This window comes from Epithele typhae (assembly GCF_022376455.1).
Source record: "Epithele typhae strain CBS 203.58 chromosome Unknown BXZ73scaffold_113, whole genome shotgun sequence".
In the NCBI taxonomy this organism is placed as follows: Eukaryota; Fungi; Basidiomycota; class Agaricomycetes; order Polyporales; family Epitheliaceae; genus Epithele; species Epithele typhae.
In genome coordinates this window covers 1-14,584 of record NW_025954304.1, presented here as the reverse complement: position 1 = coordinate 14,584, position 14,584 = coordinate 1, and the positions used below count along the sequence as shown (strand labels likewise).

Genomic DNA, 14,584 nt, shown 5'->3' with positions numbered 1-14,584 from the left:
CTGTGCGCACGTATGTCTAGATACAGTCGGCGAGTCCAGGGGAGAAGGAGGAGGGGATGGTGGGTGCGGAAGCGCTGAAGTGAGAAGGGCGAAAGAGAGAAAACGCCACTGGATGTTCGGTCGTTTAATTACGTAATCTATCGAAAAAGCGCGGGCGAAATCTGATGCCGAGCGCTCCGGCCTGCCGTCAGAGCGCCGAGTGCGGTCGGGGCTCAGTGGGTCGACGACGAATGCCTAATGCGAGAAAGAGAGAAGCGTTCGGCATATGTAACTAGCCAGTGTCTTTGAATGCCAAGGGCGGATGCATCTCGGGGGTCAGTAGAAAAGTGGGATTTGAATGGGACCCCGAATAGGCGGCTTAGCGGCGGAGGGTAAGTCCGAAAGCCGGCGCTCTGGGGCGGGAAAAGGGACTGGGCGGGGCCGGCGTTCTCACCCTCCGCCTCGACGAGCAAGCACTCGTTCCCAACCACGGCACCGGCGGCCACGACCTCCTCGCCTTTCCTCTCCTGCCTATGGCCACCTCTACGTTCCACGTTCCCCGCACCTCATCCCCCGCCGCTTTTGACGACCTCGCACGGCCCTCCCACGTCTCGTCGTCGCCGTCCTCGCGTTCTGCTCATCACCACCAGCTGTCCTCCTCCCATAAATCCTCCCTATATGCGCCTCAACGCGATGACGAGGGAATAAACCCCCTCCATACCATCGCTCATGGCGCCCAGCCAGACATCCACATTCTCAAGGTCACCAACAACACCGTCCAGCTTGCCCATGGCCCTGTCCCTGAGAGCATGCTCGACAGGGCCGGCGCTGCCCTAACACACGCTGTCTCTGGCTTTCACCACAACCGCCGCGAAGAAAGCATGGACTCGAACGTGGGCCCGCCACCGCCGTCACCGCCGTCGAGCGTGGAGCATGAGGAACTGCCCCCGGTCCATAAGCACGTCCCCTCCGCCTCCTTCTCCTCCGACCGCTCTGCGTCCCGCCCGGTCACCTTCGAAGAGCCTTTTGAACGCACCACTTCCGTCTCTCGCGACCCCGCACGACTCCCCCGCCTTGGCTCAACCTCCCTTCGCCATCGGTCGTCTGCGGAAACCAAGTCGTCCCAGCGCACGACCTCGTACGGCCAGTCGGAAAGCACCATCGATGGCACCTTCGCCGACGAGCCACCCTCACTGTCTCCTGCTCCGGCAACCACGTCGAAGACACAAACGTCCCGTACAGGTCACATATCCGTAGAGGGCTACCTCCAGCCCCCAGTACCGCACAAGCCCTCTCGACGATATACCATCGGCGCCGGAGCCGGCTCGAGCTCCACTCAGCAGTCGCCGCCGCGCGTCGCCCGGCATTTGACGATGACCGGCTCCCAGCCGACGACATTGGAAGACCCGGGTGGGCTCGCGGACGACATCCAGCAGCAGGCGGAGCAGATCCGCCGTCAGCGCGTCAAACGTGCCAAGGAGCAACAAGAGGCTGAGCGCGTTCTCACTCGCCAAGGCACTACGCTATCCCGCGCAGATGACAGGCCGCTGGTGGGGAACCTCATCGGCGAGGATCATGTCAACTATGTGTTGATGTACAACATGCTCACTGGTATCCGGATAGCTGTAAGCGTTCCTTCGCCGCGTGTATGTGTCCGCAGCTGACGACGGTTCCCAGGTTTCACGCTGTCAAGCAAAAATCCGGAGACCACTCACCGACGAAGACTACACAGCCCGACATAAATATTCGTTTGATATGTGAGTCTCTGTTTGTGTGTCTGGGGTGCATTGACTAACCTGCGGATAGTGTCGGTAACGAACTTACGCCCTCCGCCAAGTACGACTTCAAGTTCAAGGACTACGCCCCTTGGGTCTTCCGCGAGTTGCGCGAAGACTACTTCCACCTCGACCCCGCCGACTACCTGCTGTCGCTGACCGCGAAGTATATCCTCTCCGAGCTCGGTTCGCCGGGCAAGTCTGGTTCGTTCTTCTACTTCTCGCGCGACTACCGGTTCATCATCAAGACGATTCACCACAACGAGCACAAGTTTCTTCGGCGAATCCTGAAGCAGTACTACGAACACGTGAAGACGAACCCGCATACCCTACTATCACGATTCTACGGTCTCCATCGTGTAAAGCTCCCGCACGGGCGCAAGATCCACTTCGTGATCATGAACAACCTCTTCCCGGCGCACAAGGACGTCCACGAGACATACGACCTCAAGGGGTCCACTGTTGGGCGCGAGTATTCGGAGGAGAAGGCGGCGCAGAACCCCCGCGCGGTGCTGAAGGACCTCAACTGGATCAACCGCGGCAAGACGCTTGAGCTCGGGCCAGAGAAACGTGCGCTCCTTACGGAACAGCTGCGTCGGGACTCGGAGCTGCTGAAGACCATCGGAGTCATGGACTATTCGCTGCTCATCGGTATCCACAACATGCGTCGCGGGAACAGGGATAACGTGCGGCGCAATACTCTCCGCGTCTTCTCGGTGAGTCTTCCGTTTGCGCGCTTTCCCCGTCAGTGCTGTGCGTCGTCCTAACGGCCGGTCGCACCCGCAGCCCGACATGCCCCTCATCTCTCGTAAGAAGACGGTGAGCAAGGGTCCGCAGTCGCCCGAGGCGATCGCGATGCGCAGGATCATGCGCGAGGCGGATCCACAGTCTCTCGGATCGGGGTCATCACACTACCCGAGGAGGATACGGGAGAGCGCCAGCACTTCATTTTCTACCAGGACGAGGGTGGATTGCGCGCGACGGACGAGGGGAACGGTGACATGGACACGATTTACTACCTCGGCGTCATCGACATCCTCACACCCTACAACACTTTGAAGAAACTCGAGCACTTGTGGAAAGGGATGCAGGCTGATCGGGTATGTTGTCTTGCTTTTTCATGCGTTTGTTTGCCTCGATGCTGACGCGCCTATGTTCGCGCGTGCAGCACAAGATCAGCCCCGTACCTGCCGTCGAGTACGCCGGCCGATTCTTCTCATTCATGAAAGCGATCATGCGTGGTGGCGAAGGCGGCACACGGTTCAAGGCCGAGTAAGTGGCCGCCTCATTTCTACTTTCTTTCCGTATTCCCCATCTTTCACATTCATCTTGTTTATTTCCCTTGGCACGGTGTCCCCGCGCGTTGTTTAGACTATTTACTATTCGACAGGCCGGGGTCTGGCTTGTGTTGCTGCGCGTAACGGACGCTCCCCCGTCCTCCTCTGACGCCCCGGCCTGGCGCCATATCCTATTCTCGGAGAATACCCTACGTACTCCCCTTCAATTCCACCCCCCCCGCCGCCTTCCGCTCCTCCCCATCCCTCCCTGGCCCGACACTGCCATGGACGACACCCTCCCCGATCCGGCTTACATACCGCGGCACGACGCCCGCGTCCACGCTCCTTATTTGATTCGATTACAATCCCGGCGGGCCTGCGTATGAGGCCGCGCGCCCACGCTCGTTATGCGTCTCGTTCTCCCTTCCCATCTCTCGGTTGTGATCGATCCCACCGTGTCTGCTGCTCTCGCTCCCCTGGACCTTCTCCGACTCGCGCATTCGCATCAATCCGTCACATTTTATACAGTATATAATGTACTACGTGTGCTGATATACAGGCGTGGAATACAATTCATCTGCAAATACAAAGCGGGCGCAACGAGGAGGGCCAGCCAGCCGGTCGAAGGCGCAGTCGGTAAGAGTGTAGTGGCAAAGGCAAACAATGCGGGACGGAACGGGCGGTGTCACTCGTCGTCTTCGTCGTCCTCGACGTGTTTTGCGGGCGCTTTCCGCGTCCGTTGAGCTGTGTTTGCGACGTTAAACCCATGCACAACGCGAGAGACAGGGAAAGGACGGGACACGCACTTGCTCGTTGCTGCCGCTTCTTGGCGGTCCGCTTTCGCTTCGCGACGCCCTTTTCGAAGTCATGATCTTCTGCGCCCTGTCGCCGGCACTCGAGCAGCGCCTGGGAGAGAACATATGACGGTCAGCGGGCGGAGGGGGGCTGACGCCGGGACGCTCACCGTCTCGAACTCGTTGAGCTCCGTGTCGGGCTTGTTCGCGGATTTGTTCTGCCGTGCCTGCAAGGGAGACGCGGTCAGCAAGGCGGGCCCGGGTACGGGTATGGGTGTGGGAGCAGACCTTGGCGATGATCTCTTGGAAGAGCTGGTAAACGGTCTCCTCGTGGACCTTGTCTCGGTAGAATTGGAGGTTCTCGGTGAGCTTCTTGACGGACCGCTCGGACTTATACTGGAGCAAGGAGAGGCAGTATGCAATGTCGCGCCAATGCCGGGGCTCCTCTGCGGTCCGGAAGCGCTGGCAAAGCTTGTCGACGATATTCTCGGCTTGCTTCTCCTGTGGACGAGGGTGGTCAGCCGGGCGTGGTGAAGGGCAAGGAGGAACGGACCTTCTGGACGAAGGTGAAGATGTACTTCATAGTGCTCTGGAATGCCTCTTCGTCGATCGAGCGCTCGCCTACGGACAGATAACTTATCACTGCATGACACGTGTTAGTTCAAGTGTGCATGGCGGCGACACGGGGAGCACGTACCGTCCGGGAGGTTGTTGTAGATCGCGTTGTCCTTCGACGACAGCTCCTGGAAGAAGAGCTTTGCGAGGTCCGATATCCGCTCGTCCTCGTCCCCGACGCACTTGGCCATCTCACCCATCTGGCCCTTGACCTTGACCATCCCGTTCAGGATCAGGTGCGTGAGCACCATGAGTGTGTTCTTCTTGACGACTATGTCCCCGTCGCGGAGGCCCTTGTAGAGCTCGTCGTTGCTTTCGTCGATTATGCTGCTGAACGCGACGGCGACGTCGCCGAGCGCGATGACGATGTTGCTCCTGATCCCGGGGTCGCGCGATTTCTCGAGCACGCGAAAGAGCAGCCGGTGATGCTCCTCGCAAAATTGAGAGCTGACGCAGAGGAACTTGCTGAGAGAGAGCGTCGCCGTCGCACGGATGAGCTGGTTCTGGACGCATGTCAACATTAAACCGGTGAAAACGAAAAAAAAAAAAGGTCGAGACTTGCCTTGTAGATCTGAGGGTTGCCGGCGATGTGCACGAGCATTGGCCCGAACTTCGCCAGCAGCGATTTCGGCCCGTGGAGAAGCTCGTGCTCGCGCATGCCTGCGACGCGCTCGCCGATCTCGTCCTCTGCGTTTCCAGCGACCTGGTCGAGCTCCTCCTGCTCCTTCGACTTCTCCGCTGCACCTCCGATTTTCTCGGCTGAACGCAGAGTCAGCACTGGTGTACCGGAGGCACCGCAAGGCCGTACCTAGCTCGCGCTCATGCTTCTGTCGCTTCCATTCGCGTTCGACAAGCTCGAGGAAGACGATCTGCTTGATCGCGACATGACCGACGATGAACAAGAGCTGGCTGAGCTCGAACGTGTCCGCCGTATCCCCGCCCTCTGACTGCGAGGCCTTGTCGGGATCTCCGCCCTCGTCTTCGTCCATCGCGTCAGGGTTCCCGTTCTGCGATTGCGACGGGGCCAGTCCGCCGCCCTTCTTCGAGAACACGCGGCGAGTGAAATTCTTGATGAGCTTGGTGCAGAAGAGGTCCGGCCTCTCGGCGAGGTTATAGACGGTGTTGATCGCCTGCTCTGCCATCGGGAACCACTCCTTCGAGCGGCAGGGGCGCTCCATGGCCACCTGCAGCTTGGAGAACAGAGGGTTCTCCATGGGGTACCGCAGAGTCTTATCGAGAAGGGAGCCTGCATTGTGCTATGTCAGACGGTGCGGCCGGGAAAGATTTCGGCGGGGAACGAACCTTTCACCTTCTTCGCGCTGCCGTTTAGGCGCTGTAGAGCGACACATGTGTATCGAGCTAGAGTCAAGTCGTTCTGCGCCGGCGTAAGCAAGACATGGAGCGATGGATATGTGCGTGCCCACCTTCCCCTTATCGCCCAAGCCGACGTTCATGAGAATCTCTACGTGGTTGGCGACGACTTCTCGCTTGGCGAGTGCGAGCATGCTGAGCACGATGACCGCACCACGCCGTTGTCGCGTGGGAAGTCCCTTCGATGAACCTGACAGCTTGTGAGAATATGGGCAGAGGATGAAATACAGTCGACGCACTGTACACTTGCCAGAGCTTCGCCACGACGTCACCGTGTATGCGGTCCTCCTCCATCAGTTGGCGCATCATCTCTTCGAGACTTGTGAGCTCGGCGAGCGTAGCATGATAAGTCAACCTAGCACACCGCGCCGACTCAGCGATCGGCAAAAGTGGATGTGCAACAGAAACGTACTCGATCATGTTCTTCGCGATGCGGTTGACCTGCTGTTTCGGTTCCAGGTTGAGTACTGGCTCGAAGAACATGCTGCGATAGCACTCGAGTAGCCGCAGTTTGATCCCTTTGACCTCCTTCCCGTCCTCTGCCGTCGAGTTGTTGTCCTTGTGCCAGATCAGATGCAGCATCCGCTTGAGTCCTGCGTCCGCCGCTTCGATCTTGTACTCGTACGCCACACGCGAGAACTCCATGGCTTCCAGCACCTCTAACTTGTTTGTCGACGCCAAGAGCCGTTGCACGGCCTTTATGGCCTCGCCAAGTTCGCGGATGAACTGGAGCGCATCGAGACAGAACTTCTTCTTCAGCTTCTGCTCGAGATGCTGGTCTTGATTAATTTGTCCGAGCGCCGCGGCCTCGTTCGTGAGGGCCTCCATATTGAGCTGGGACTTGCGTGGTTTCTTCTTCTTGCCGCGTTTCTTTGGTCGAGGGGCGTCGTCGTCGGAAGCATCGGCCATGGGCACGTCGTCGTCGTCGTCGTCGTCGTCGTCGTCGCCGCCTTCCTCGCCATCCACGTCCATGTCGTCGTCAGACTTGCGTTTCCTGAAAATTTGTGAATGGGCACGCTAATACTGATCAATAGAGCGTAAACGTACGACTTGCGACGTTTCTTTGAGCCGGTAGCTTCTTCCGCGTCCTCCGCGTCGTCGTCGTCGTCCTCTTCTTCGTCTTCGTCGTCGTCCTCGCTCCCTTCTCCCTCTTCCCGCTCAACCGCCTTCCCGAACTCACCCTCCATCTTGGCAAGCATATCCGTTGCCTCCTGGTACTGCGCCTGCCACTCGTTCTCGCTCAAAAAGCCCCCATAGATCCCATATGGGTGCGTGAGGATGAGCCGGATGAGCAGGCTCATCGCGCTCTTGCGCACGCTGCTCGTCTTGTCCTCGAGCGCCTCGACGGCAGCCTTGGTCATGAGCAGCCGCTGCTGCGGGAACTTGGCCGCGCAGTCACAGAGGCGGGCAAGGACGGCGAAGACCTTGACGCGCACGTACGAAGACAAGTCGAGGACGCGCTCGAGCAGGAGCTCGTACAGGCCGGTGAGCTGCTTGAGCATTTGCGCCTTGCGCTCCGCGTCCTCGCCTTCCATCTCCGCAGCGAGCTCGCGGATGATGTGCCCGATGACCTCGACGAGAGCCATGCGCATCGGGTAGGACTGGTGGGGGCGACGGGGGTGTCAGCGAACGTGAGCGCGCGCAGGGGAGAGGGGCACGGACCTCGGAGTCGAGCTGCTTGATGAGCAGACTGAGCTGCTTGAGGACCTGGCGCGGGGCGATCTCGGCAAAGCGGATGAGGAAACGGGAGAAGACGCGGGGGCCCTTGTTGTCCTGTGCGCTGAAGCTCTTGCCGGAGACCTCGCGGAGGAACTCGTCGCCGAGCTGGTAGTGGTCGAAGTGCTGGGCAAGTGCGTTGAGACACTCGGCAATGATGTCGGGGAGATGTTCATAGTACTGCAGGGACTGCATGAGTCCGACTTGAGCGGCAAGCCCGTGGCCCTGGTGCTTGACGGCGAGGCAGATGGCGCGGACGACGCCGTCGTTGATTGGTTTGGACTTCATGTATTGCTCGGATTCGAGGACGTGGTATATTGGGCGGACGACGCAGCTGGGAAACAATCGTGAGCGGCGCGTTCGGACGGAAAGAGGAGAGTCGAGGAGCGGGCGAACTCCAGTGTTCATATATGCTCCAAAGACAAGGTGGAAGCGAGACTCGGGTCTCCACACTTTGACAGGCAACTGAAGAACAAGAGATACAGCGGCCCTCCACGAAAAGCACTACACTATCTCTTGCGGTACCGGGTGTCTTGGAGTGCCCATATGTGCTCCAGACGGGAAACTAAGACTCACCTTATAAAGTTCTCTCGCTCCGCGGTTGTCTGCCAGATCCGTTGTGTCTTCAAGCGGAGGAGGCGCTGGATGAGGGTGAGCATCGCGGGTATCTGGTCCATCCATGACCACTCCTCGTTCGTTTTCGTGCGCGTACTTCTCGCCGCCGTAGCTTTGCCGCCGCGACCACGCCTCGGTTTGGGAGCCGGAGCTGGGGCGTCGTCCTCGCCTGAAGACTTGACCTTCTCGGTGGCTAGAACAAACCACTGCAAGAGGAAGGCGAACATCTCGAGGCACTTCCTGTGATGGGCGAGCATGTCGGAGTCGTCTTGGTCAACGTTGCGGTGTGCGGCCTCGATCTGGGCAGCGTAGGCGGAGGAGATGGAGTCGAGGATCTTGGTCATATGAATTCCCTGGAGATGAGATGCATGCTTGAGGAGGGAGCGGTAGGCGTCGAAGATGCGTGGGTCGGCGATGTTGTCTGGAGAGTCGGCGAGGGCGTCGACAGCGGTGTGGAGGACATCTGCGATAGTGGAGGAGTCTTCGGAGATGTCGACCTCATTGGGGATGGAGTAGGCGGAGACGTCTTCGGAAAGCGACGCGAGTTCCTCTTGGATGTCGAAGTCCATGCTCGCTATGTGAGGGCGGCCCAAAAGGGCGGCGGGCAGAGGCTGAGAGGAATGAGCTGAGTGCCGGAGGCGAAGACGGAGGGCAAGCGGGCGCGTGACAGGCGTTGAACGCGTCGCGTCTGTCACACCGCGTTCGTGACATCCGCGCGCCAAGTTGGGACGACTCGGTCACGATCGAGCCGCTGACGGGGTGGCTGCCATCCTCTATTCCGTCGCGTCGACCGTCCCCTCCTGCTCCCGCCTCGGCCGCGCCAACCCTCTCTGGGTATCTCTGCATCTACAAGCTCACGGCGCGACGCAATGCTTCCCCGTACAGCCCTTTCTCGTGCTGTGCGGACTCCACGAACACCCGCAAGTTTTGCTCGAACTCGCGCTTTGGCTACCCAGCCACCACCGCCGTCATCAGAGCCCCCTTCATCGGCAGACAAACGCACAGAAAGGCGTAGCACCCCGGAGGTTGCGTCACCGCCAGAAACCTGGCTCACCCGTTATATTCGCAACAACCCCGGCGCGCAGGAGGTCTTTTTCCGCGTCCTCGGCCTCATGGGCTACGGCAGCGCAAAACAGTACGCGGGCAGGAGAGCGTTCATCATGTACCGCGACCTCTGCATTCCGCGCGCAGACGACGAGCAGGCATTTTGGAAAGATGGTAAGCCCCTCTCCTCTCTCGCGCTTCCCCAGGGTCGCTGTATGCGCCTCGCTGCCACCTACCTTACGCGCCCATCCGCTCACACGTCCGCACAGAGATGAGCTTCCCACCGACATTCCAGTCCTGGTTCACGATCACGAACCTTCACGTCTGGCTGCTCACCGTTCGCCTCCGCGCCCTCCCACCTCCGCATGGCACCCACTACGTCCAGGCACTCATCGACCACTTCTTCCTCGACATCGAGGACCGCATCCGCGCCGTCCTCCAGCCCTTCGAGCCTGGCAGGCTCACCCCCGCCAATCTCGGCTTCCCATACACATCGCGCACCGACTTCTACACTGTCGCCAACGCCGACAAGATCTCCCCCTTCGCCCGTGGTCGCGCACCAGAGGGCCTCGTCACCCGGCAGATGAAGATCTTCAAAGAGCAGTGGGCAGGCATGGGCATGTCCTTCGACCTTGGCCTCGTCCGCTCCGACCCCGAGCTCGCCGCCGCCGTCTGGCGCAATATGCTGGGCGCGCGTGGCGCGCGCGGGATCGTCTACCCCGAGGACGGGTCCGAGCAGCCGTACTTCCGCCGGACGGTCAACCTCGCGGGTGGCGAGATGGAAAAGTTCGACCGGGTGGAGAAGGCGGGGCTCGCGGAGGAAGAGGCGCGCGACGACGGTTCGGGCGTGCACGACTTTGCACCCGCGGACGCGTACAAGTACGTCGCCTACCCGGAGCTGATGGAGACGATGGTCGAGTACATGCGCGCCGAGGTCGACCGGCTCGCGAAGATCCCCGACCATGTGTTCATCGGCGCTGGCAAGATTGGGACGGAGAGCGACGGCATGGACGAGATGGTGTTTGGAGCGATCCGACGGGTTGGGTCGTCCTCATCGGCACCACCATTGGTGTAGCTGGCACGGTGCTTGTAGTATGGTATGCTCGTATAATCACACCCTCTATTCGACGAAGTCAACGAAGCAACACGCTTTGAGTGCATCGAAGTTTCCCTGCTTTCAATAGGGGAGGTCAGACTACTCGATTCGCGGGGATTCAAAAATGGATTCATACGGCTGATTCGTCACGGTTTTATCCCTGTGAATCGCCCGCGAATCGCCCTGTGAATCGGCTTCAACTTTGACCGCTCCTGTCCCTGCCGCAGGTCTGAGCAGATGATTCCGTCGCTCCTGCAGGTCTCATTTGTATTATATAATCGTGTATCCGTAGCGCCAGAAATCTCATGAGCCACCGCTTCCTACTCGTTCCTAGTACCGTCCCTCTGCGACCATGGCTCGTCGAACAAACCGCCGCAAGCTCGCTGAAGACATCCTGAGAGCTTTTCTCAAACACACCCGCCTTGCAGCTGTCAGGCGTGCACAAGCGGCCGCTCAATTCCGCGCGGCTTTTCTACCTCTTGAAGTGCAAAGTTCTCCAAGACTACGACAATCATCATCCCTCTCATCCCTCTCGTCCCTCTCGTCCCTCTCGTCCCTCTCGTCCATTTCGTCTTCCACATCACAGGCCGGCTCAACCGCTCACACGTCCGGGTCGTCCGGCACCGACACCGATCTCAACATCGACAGCTATTCTGACATATCCTCTGACATCTCCTCCCTCTCCTCCGATATCTCCCTCAATGGATCAACCGAATTCTCTGAACCGGAGCCTTCAGGATCAAGCTCTGGAGACGAGTCAGACAGAGAGGATGCAGGAGGAGATGATTACGAGGACATGTGGGACGATGAAGGAGACGATATGGAGAGTACCCCACTCAGTCACTACGTTTTCCAGTATGTCCAAGGTCTTTATGCATCACGCTATCAAGTTGCACGCACAAGAATCCCCCGTCCCCATCAATCGTTCTTGAACCATGTTCTTGTTGAATACAAGACTTCTCGCCCAGACCAGTTCCGAAGTGAACTACGCATTTCCCCCTGGACCTTCGACCGCCTTCTCGAATCCATCATCCATGATCCTGTGTTCTCCAACGACTCGTATACTCCCCAATTCCCTGTCGAGCAGCAGCTTGCAATCGCTCTTTTTCGATTCGGACATTACGGCAATGCAGCAGGTCTTAGCAAGGTCGCCCGTTGGGCCGGCGTTAGCAAAGGTTACGTTGTTGTGGCTTGCGGAAGAGTTATTCAGGCCCTCACACGTCCACACATGCGCAAGGCGAACATCCGAATGCCAAACGAGCAAGAGAAGGAAGCTGCAAAGACCTGGGTGGAGAAGCACTCCTGTCGAGGATGGCGGGATGGCTGGTGTCTCGTCGACGGTACCCTCATTCCGTTGTACAGCCGCCCTCACTGGTATGGCGAGAGCTACTTCGATCGGAAGTGTCGATACTCCCTGAACCTGCAGGTACGCCACTTGAGCTGTGGTTAAATGTGGTACTCACAGTCATCTTATCAGGTCGTCTCGCTACCCAATCTGCGCATCATCGACGTGGGCTACGGGTACACTGGTAGTGCGCATGACTCGACTGCGTGGGACGCCACTTTCCTCGCTCAAAATCATGAGGTTCTGCTCCCTAATGGGGAGTGGATCTGGGCTGACTCTGCGTACCCGGTAAGTGCGCTAGGCATCTATACACACGCGCGGCACTAATAGAAGAGGTGTTTCGGCTAGTTACAGGGGGTTAATGATAGGCTCGGGTTAGAAAATTCAGAGGCCTTTGGCAAAACGCGCGGACGTCCGCGCGCAGAAGGACAAGGTCGTACACTATGTCTGTACATTTGCAATGAAGCCTGGCAGACTGTTCAACGTGCGGACACCTGCGCACCCAATGGCTTATAGCTGAGCGTTCAATGCGCGGACATCCGCGCACCCAACAACCTACAGTTGAGCATTCAATGCATACTAGACACACATGCAGGTCACAGGAGGTTCAATGCGCGGACGTCCGCACACAGAGGGACGCAGGCGGACGTTCAATGCGCAGACACTCTCGTGTTCTGCGCCATCCATCAGACGTAGGAGCCCAGACGCCGCACGCGCAGACATCCACGCGCTGAGGTACCACCAAGAAGGGTATATGGCCTCTGTCCACACGTACTGGATGGGCGGGCATCCACGCGTGTTGGATGACACAGCATGCTGCCCGAAGCACAAACATCCACATGTCCACAAGAGAGACAGAGAGCTCACACACTGGATTAGGTTAGGGGGGAGTAGACGCGAGCGACGTAGCGAGCGGAGCGAGCGGAGGAGCGTTGCGGCTACGGATGAAGAGAGAGCACTCGAAAAGTGGCAAGATCTGGGGGTTTCCCCTCCAGAGACCTTTCGACTTTATGCAGTCTCATCAGGCCTATATTCGAGTATGTCAGTTGGTGTACTAATACTTGCAAATGGATCAGGTCACGGTCTTACTTACCGTAATCGCAACGATCTCATTCGCTCGCTATTCTCGTACGTCGCAGTCAGCATGTCCGACCGGGATATGTATGTCCGATCGGGGATTGACTCAGCTATTTCCAATTGATAGATTGGCAATTGGTTATAAATAGCCGCTTCTGGAATGTCCTAGAACATGACGTCAGTGATCACCTGATATGATGTCATGGGTCCCGTGATTGATAGAGAGGGGGTTTTTCTAGGGGTATGAGGGTAAGAACTAGAGGAGGGATAGAACTAGCGCCCATCTGCACAGTGCGCGAACCATCGCGCACATGGACCGTGGTGCTTTGAACAGCATAGTTGCCATGTGCGCGATGGTTCGCGCACATCTGTAGACAATGTCTGCGATCCATCGCGCACATGGAGCATAGTTGTAATGTGCGCGAACCATCGCGCACATGGTGGAATGTAGGGTGTAATGTGCACGATGGTTCGCACACATGATGAAGTGTAGTTGTAATGTGCGCGAACCATCGCGCACATGGAACATGGGTGTTTGCACAGTATAGTTGTCATCTGCGCGATGGTTCGCGAACATCATCGTAGACAGTGTCTCACATGTCTGCGATCTATCGCGCACATGATGGAGTGTCGGGTGTAATGTGCGCGATGAATCAGACAGTGTCATGTAGGTAATGGGAGCAAGTCCCCCAGCAAGAGGGATCTTTCACACAAATTCCTCACAGGTAGATGCAAGCCAGTATGGGAAGCAATATCCAACGATAGACAACATGTAGGGCTGCATATTTATTAGTCCTCTTCGTCTTCCTCATCTGACCCCTCTTCCATCTCCCAGTCTGGGTCGGAGAGGGAGTCGGAGACCACGTGCTCCTCGTCAGTGCCTTCGCCGTCGGAGGACCCCACATCGTCTTCACTCTGCTCCGGAGTGCTGGTGTCGGGTGGCCAGATTGTTCTTCTTGCGAGCCTGACTTCGAGCTCTTGTACCGCTCCGGTGAGCGGGTTGGTGAGAGAGCCTCTACGAAATGCTACGGAAGTGGTTCAGATGTAGACACTGGCTGTGGGCTGTGGTACTCACGGCCGTTCAAAACGCTAGCCTCGGTGACGTTGACGATGCCGTTGCCGAGGATATAGCCTTTGAGATGGACATGTCTGTTTTCGACAAAGATGGAGCGAGTTTCCTGAAAGATGTTAGTCGGTGGGAGAAGAGGAAGGTGAGTAACGGGAGGGGTGACCTCGTTCAAATCAGAGATGTCGAGTAAAATGGGGTCAGGAAAGGGCCAAGATTGGCTGATGGTGGCCGTTTTTGCGACGAGATCGGACTACGGAGAAAATCCGAGTGTGAGGGAATGAGATTATTATAAAATCCTATGAACCGAGAGTACTTACGGCTCTGACTACGCAAGTGACCTCAATGTCGTAGGCGGCGTAATCCAAGAACTGGGAGGCCATGGATGGTCGAGGTATGAAGGAAAGATGGGTGGACTGGTTGGGGAGTGGAGGCCAACTTATGTATACGCAGTGGGGGGCACGGGATTGGCCGTTGAGAAAGAACGGCGATAAAAAGAAATGCGCACGGACCTGGGCATGTCGAGAGGGGATTGGTTGTAAAAACTGGAACATTAGTACTTGACTTAGGAAGTGGACTCAATGTGCGCGATGGATCGCATGCATGAGATTTAATCTGCGCGACGGATCGCGGAGGTGGCTGGTTATGTGCGCGATGGATCGCGGACATGGAGTTCAATGCCCGTGACGGATCGCGGGCATGAAGTTCAATGTGCGCGACGGATCGCGGGCATGGAGTGCAATGTGCGCGACGGATCGCGAACATGGAGTTCAATGTGCGCGACGGATCGCGGACATGGAGTTCAATGTGCGCG

General features: G+C 58.0%; 5 protein-coding genes across 5 annotated transcripts; 3 read left to right on the top strand and 2 right to left on the bottom strand.

The window, feature by feature from the left end:
- Positions 1–860: 860 nt before the first annotated feature.
- Positions 861–3,030, top strand: BXZ73DRAFT_93204 (SAICAR synthase-like protein; the record flags this gene model as incomplete). The annotated part of the gene is made up of 7 exons (XM_048026601.1): positions 861–872; positions 1,368–1,604; positions 1,657–1,736; positions 1,786–2,470; positions 2,541–2,583; positions 2,643–2,854; positions 2,923–3,030. 7 exons carry the CDS (start codon positions 861–863, stop codon positions 3,028–3,030), a joined length of 1,377 nt encoding a protein of 458 aa, XP_047871778.1.
- Positions 3,031–3,716: 686 nt separating this feature from the next.
- BXZ73DRAFT_107498 (non-SMC mitotic condensation complex subunit 1-domain-containing protein) lies at positions 3,717–8,711 on the bottom strand (the record flags this gene model as incomplete). The annotated part of the gene is made up of 14 exons (XM_048016920.1): positions 3,717–3,775; positions 3,838–3,937; positions 3,996–4,052; positions 4,114–4,326; positions 4,379–4,446; positions 4,523–4,943; positions 5,036–5,199; positions 5,249–5,686; positions 5,743–5,815; positions 5,865–6,001; positions 6,051–6,805; positions 6,859–7,412; positions 7,474–7,861; positions 8,104–8,711. 14 exons carry the CDS (start codon positions 8,709–8,711, stop codon positions 3,717–3,719), a joined length of 4,035 nt encoding a protein of 1,344 aa, XP_047871777.1.
- A 300-nt stretch (positions 8,712–9,011) lies between these two features.
- Positions 9,012–10,261, top strand: BXZ73DRAFT_107497 (uncharacterized protein; the record flags this gene model as incomplete). The annotated part of the gene is made up of 3 exons (XM_048016919.1): positions 9,012–9,041; positions 9,099–9,360; positions 9,456–10,261. The coding sequence occupies 3 exons, from the start codon at positions 9,012–9,014 to the stop codon at positions 10,259–10,261; spliced, it is 1,098 nt and encodes a 365-aa protein (XP_047871776.1).
- Positions 10,262–11,210: 949 nt separating this feature from the next.
- Positions 11,211–11,708, top strand: BXZ73DRAFT_27015 (uncharacterized protein; the record flags this gene model as incomplete). Its single annotated transcript, XM_048017742.1, has 1 exon — positions 11,211–11,708. A coding segment is annotated over one exon (498 nt), but the record flags the coding sequence as incomplete, so codon positions are not given.
- A 1,785-nt stretch (positions 11,709–13,493) lies between these two features.
- Positions 13,494–14,153, bottom strand: BXZ73DRAFT_107495 (uncharacterized protein; the record flags this gene model as incomplete). Its single annotated transcript, XM_048016918.1, has 3 exons — positions 13,494–13,729; positions 13,780–14,023; positions 14,091–14,153. The coding sequence occupies 3 exons, from the start codon at positions 14,151–14,153 to the stop codon at positions 13,494–13,496; spliced, it is 543 nt and encodes a 180-aa protein (XP_047871774.1).
- Between the last annotated feature and the right edge of the window lie 431 nt (positions 14,154–14,584).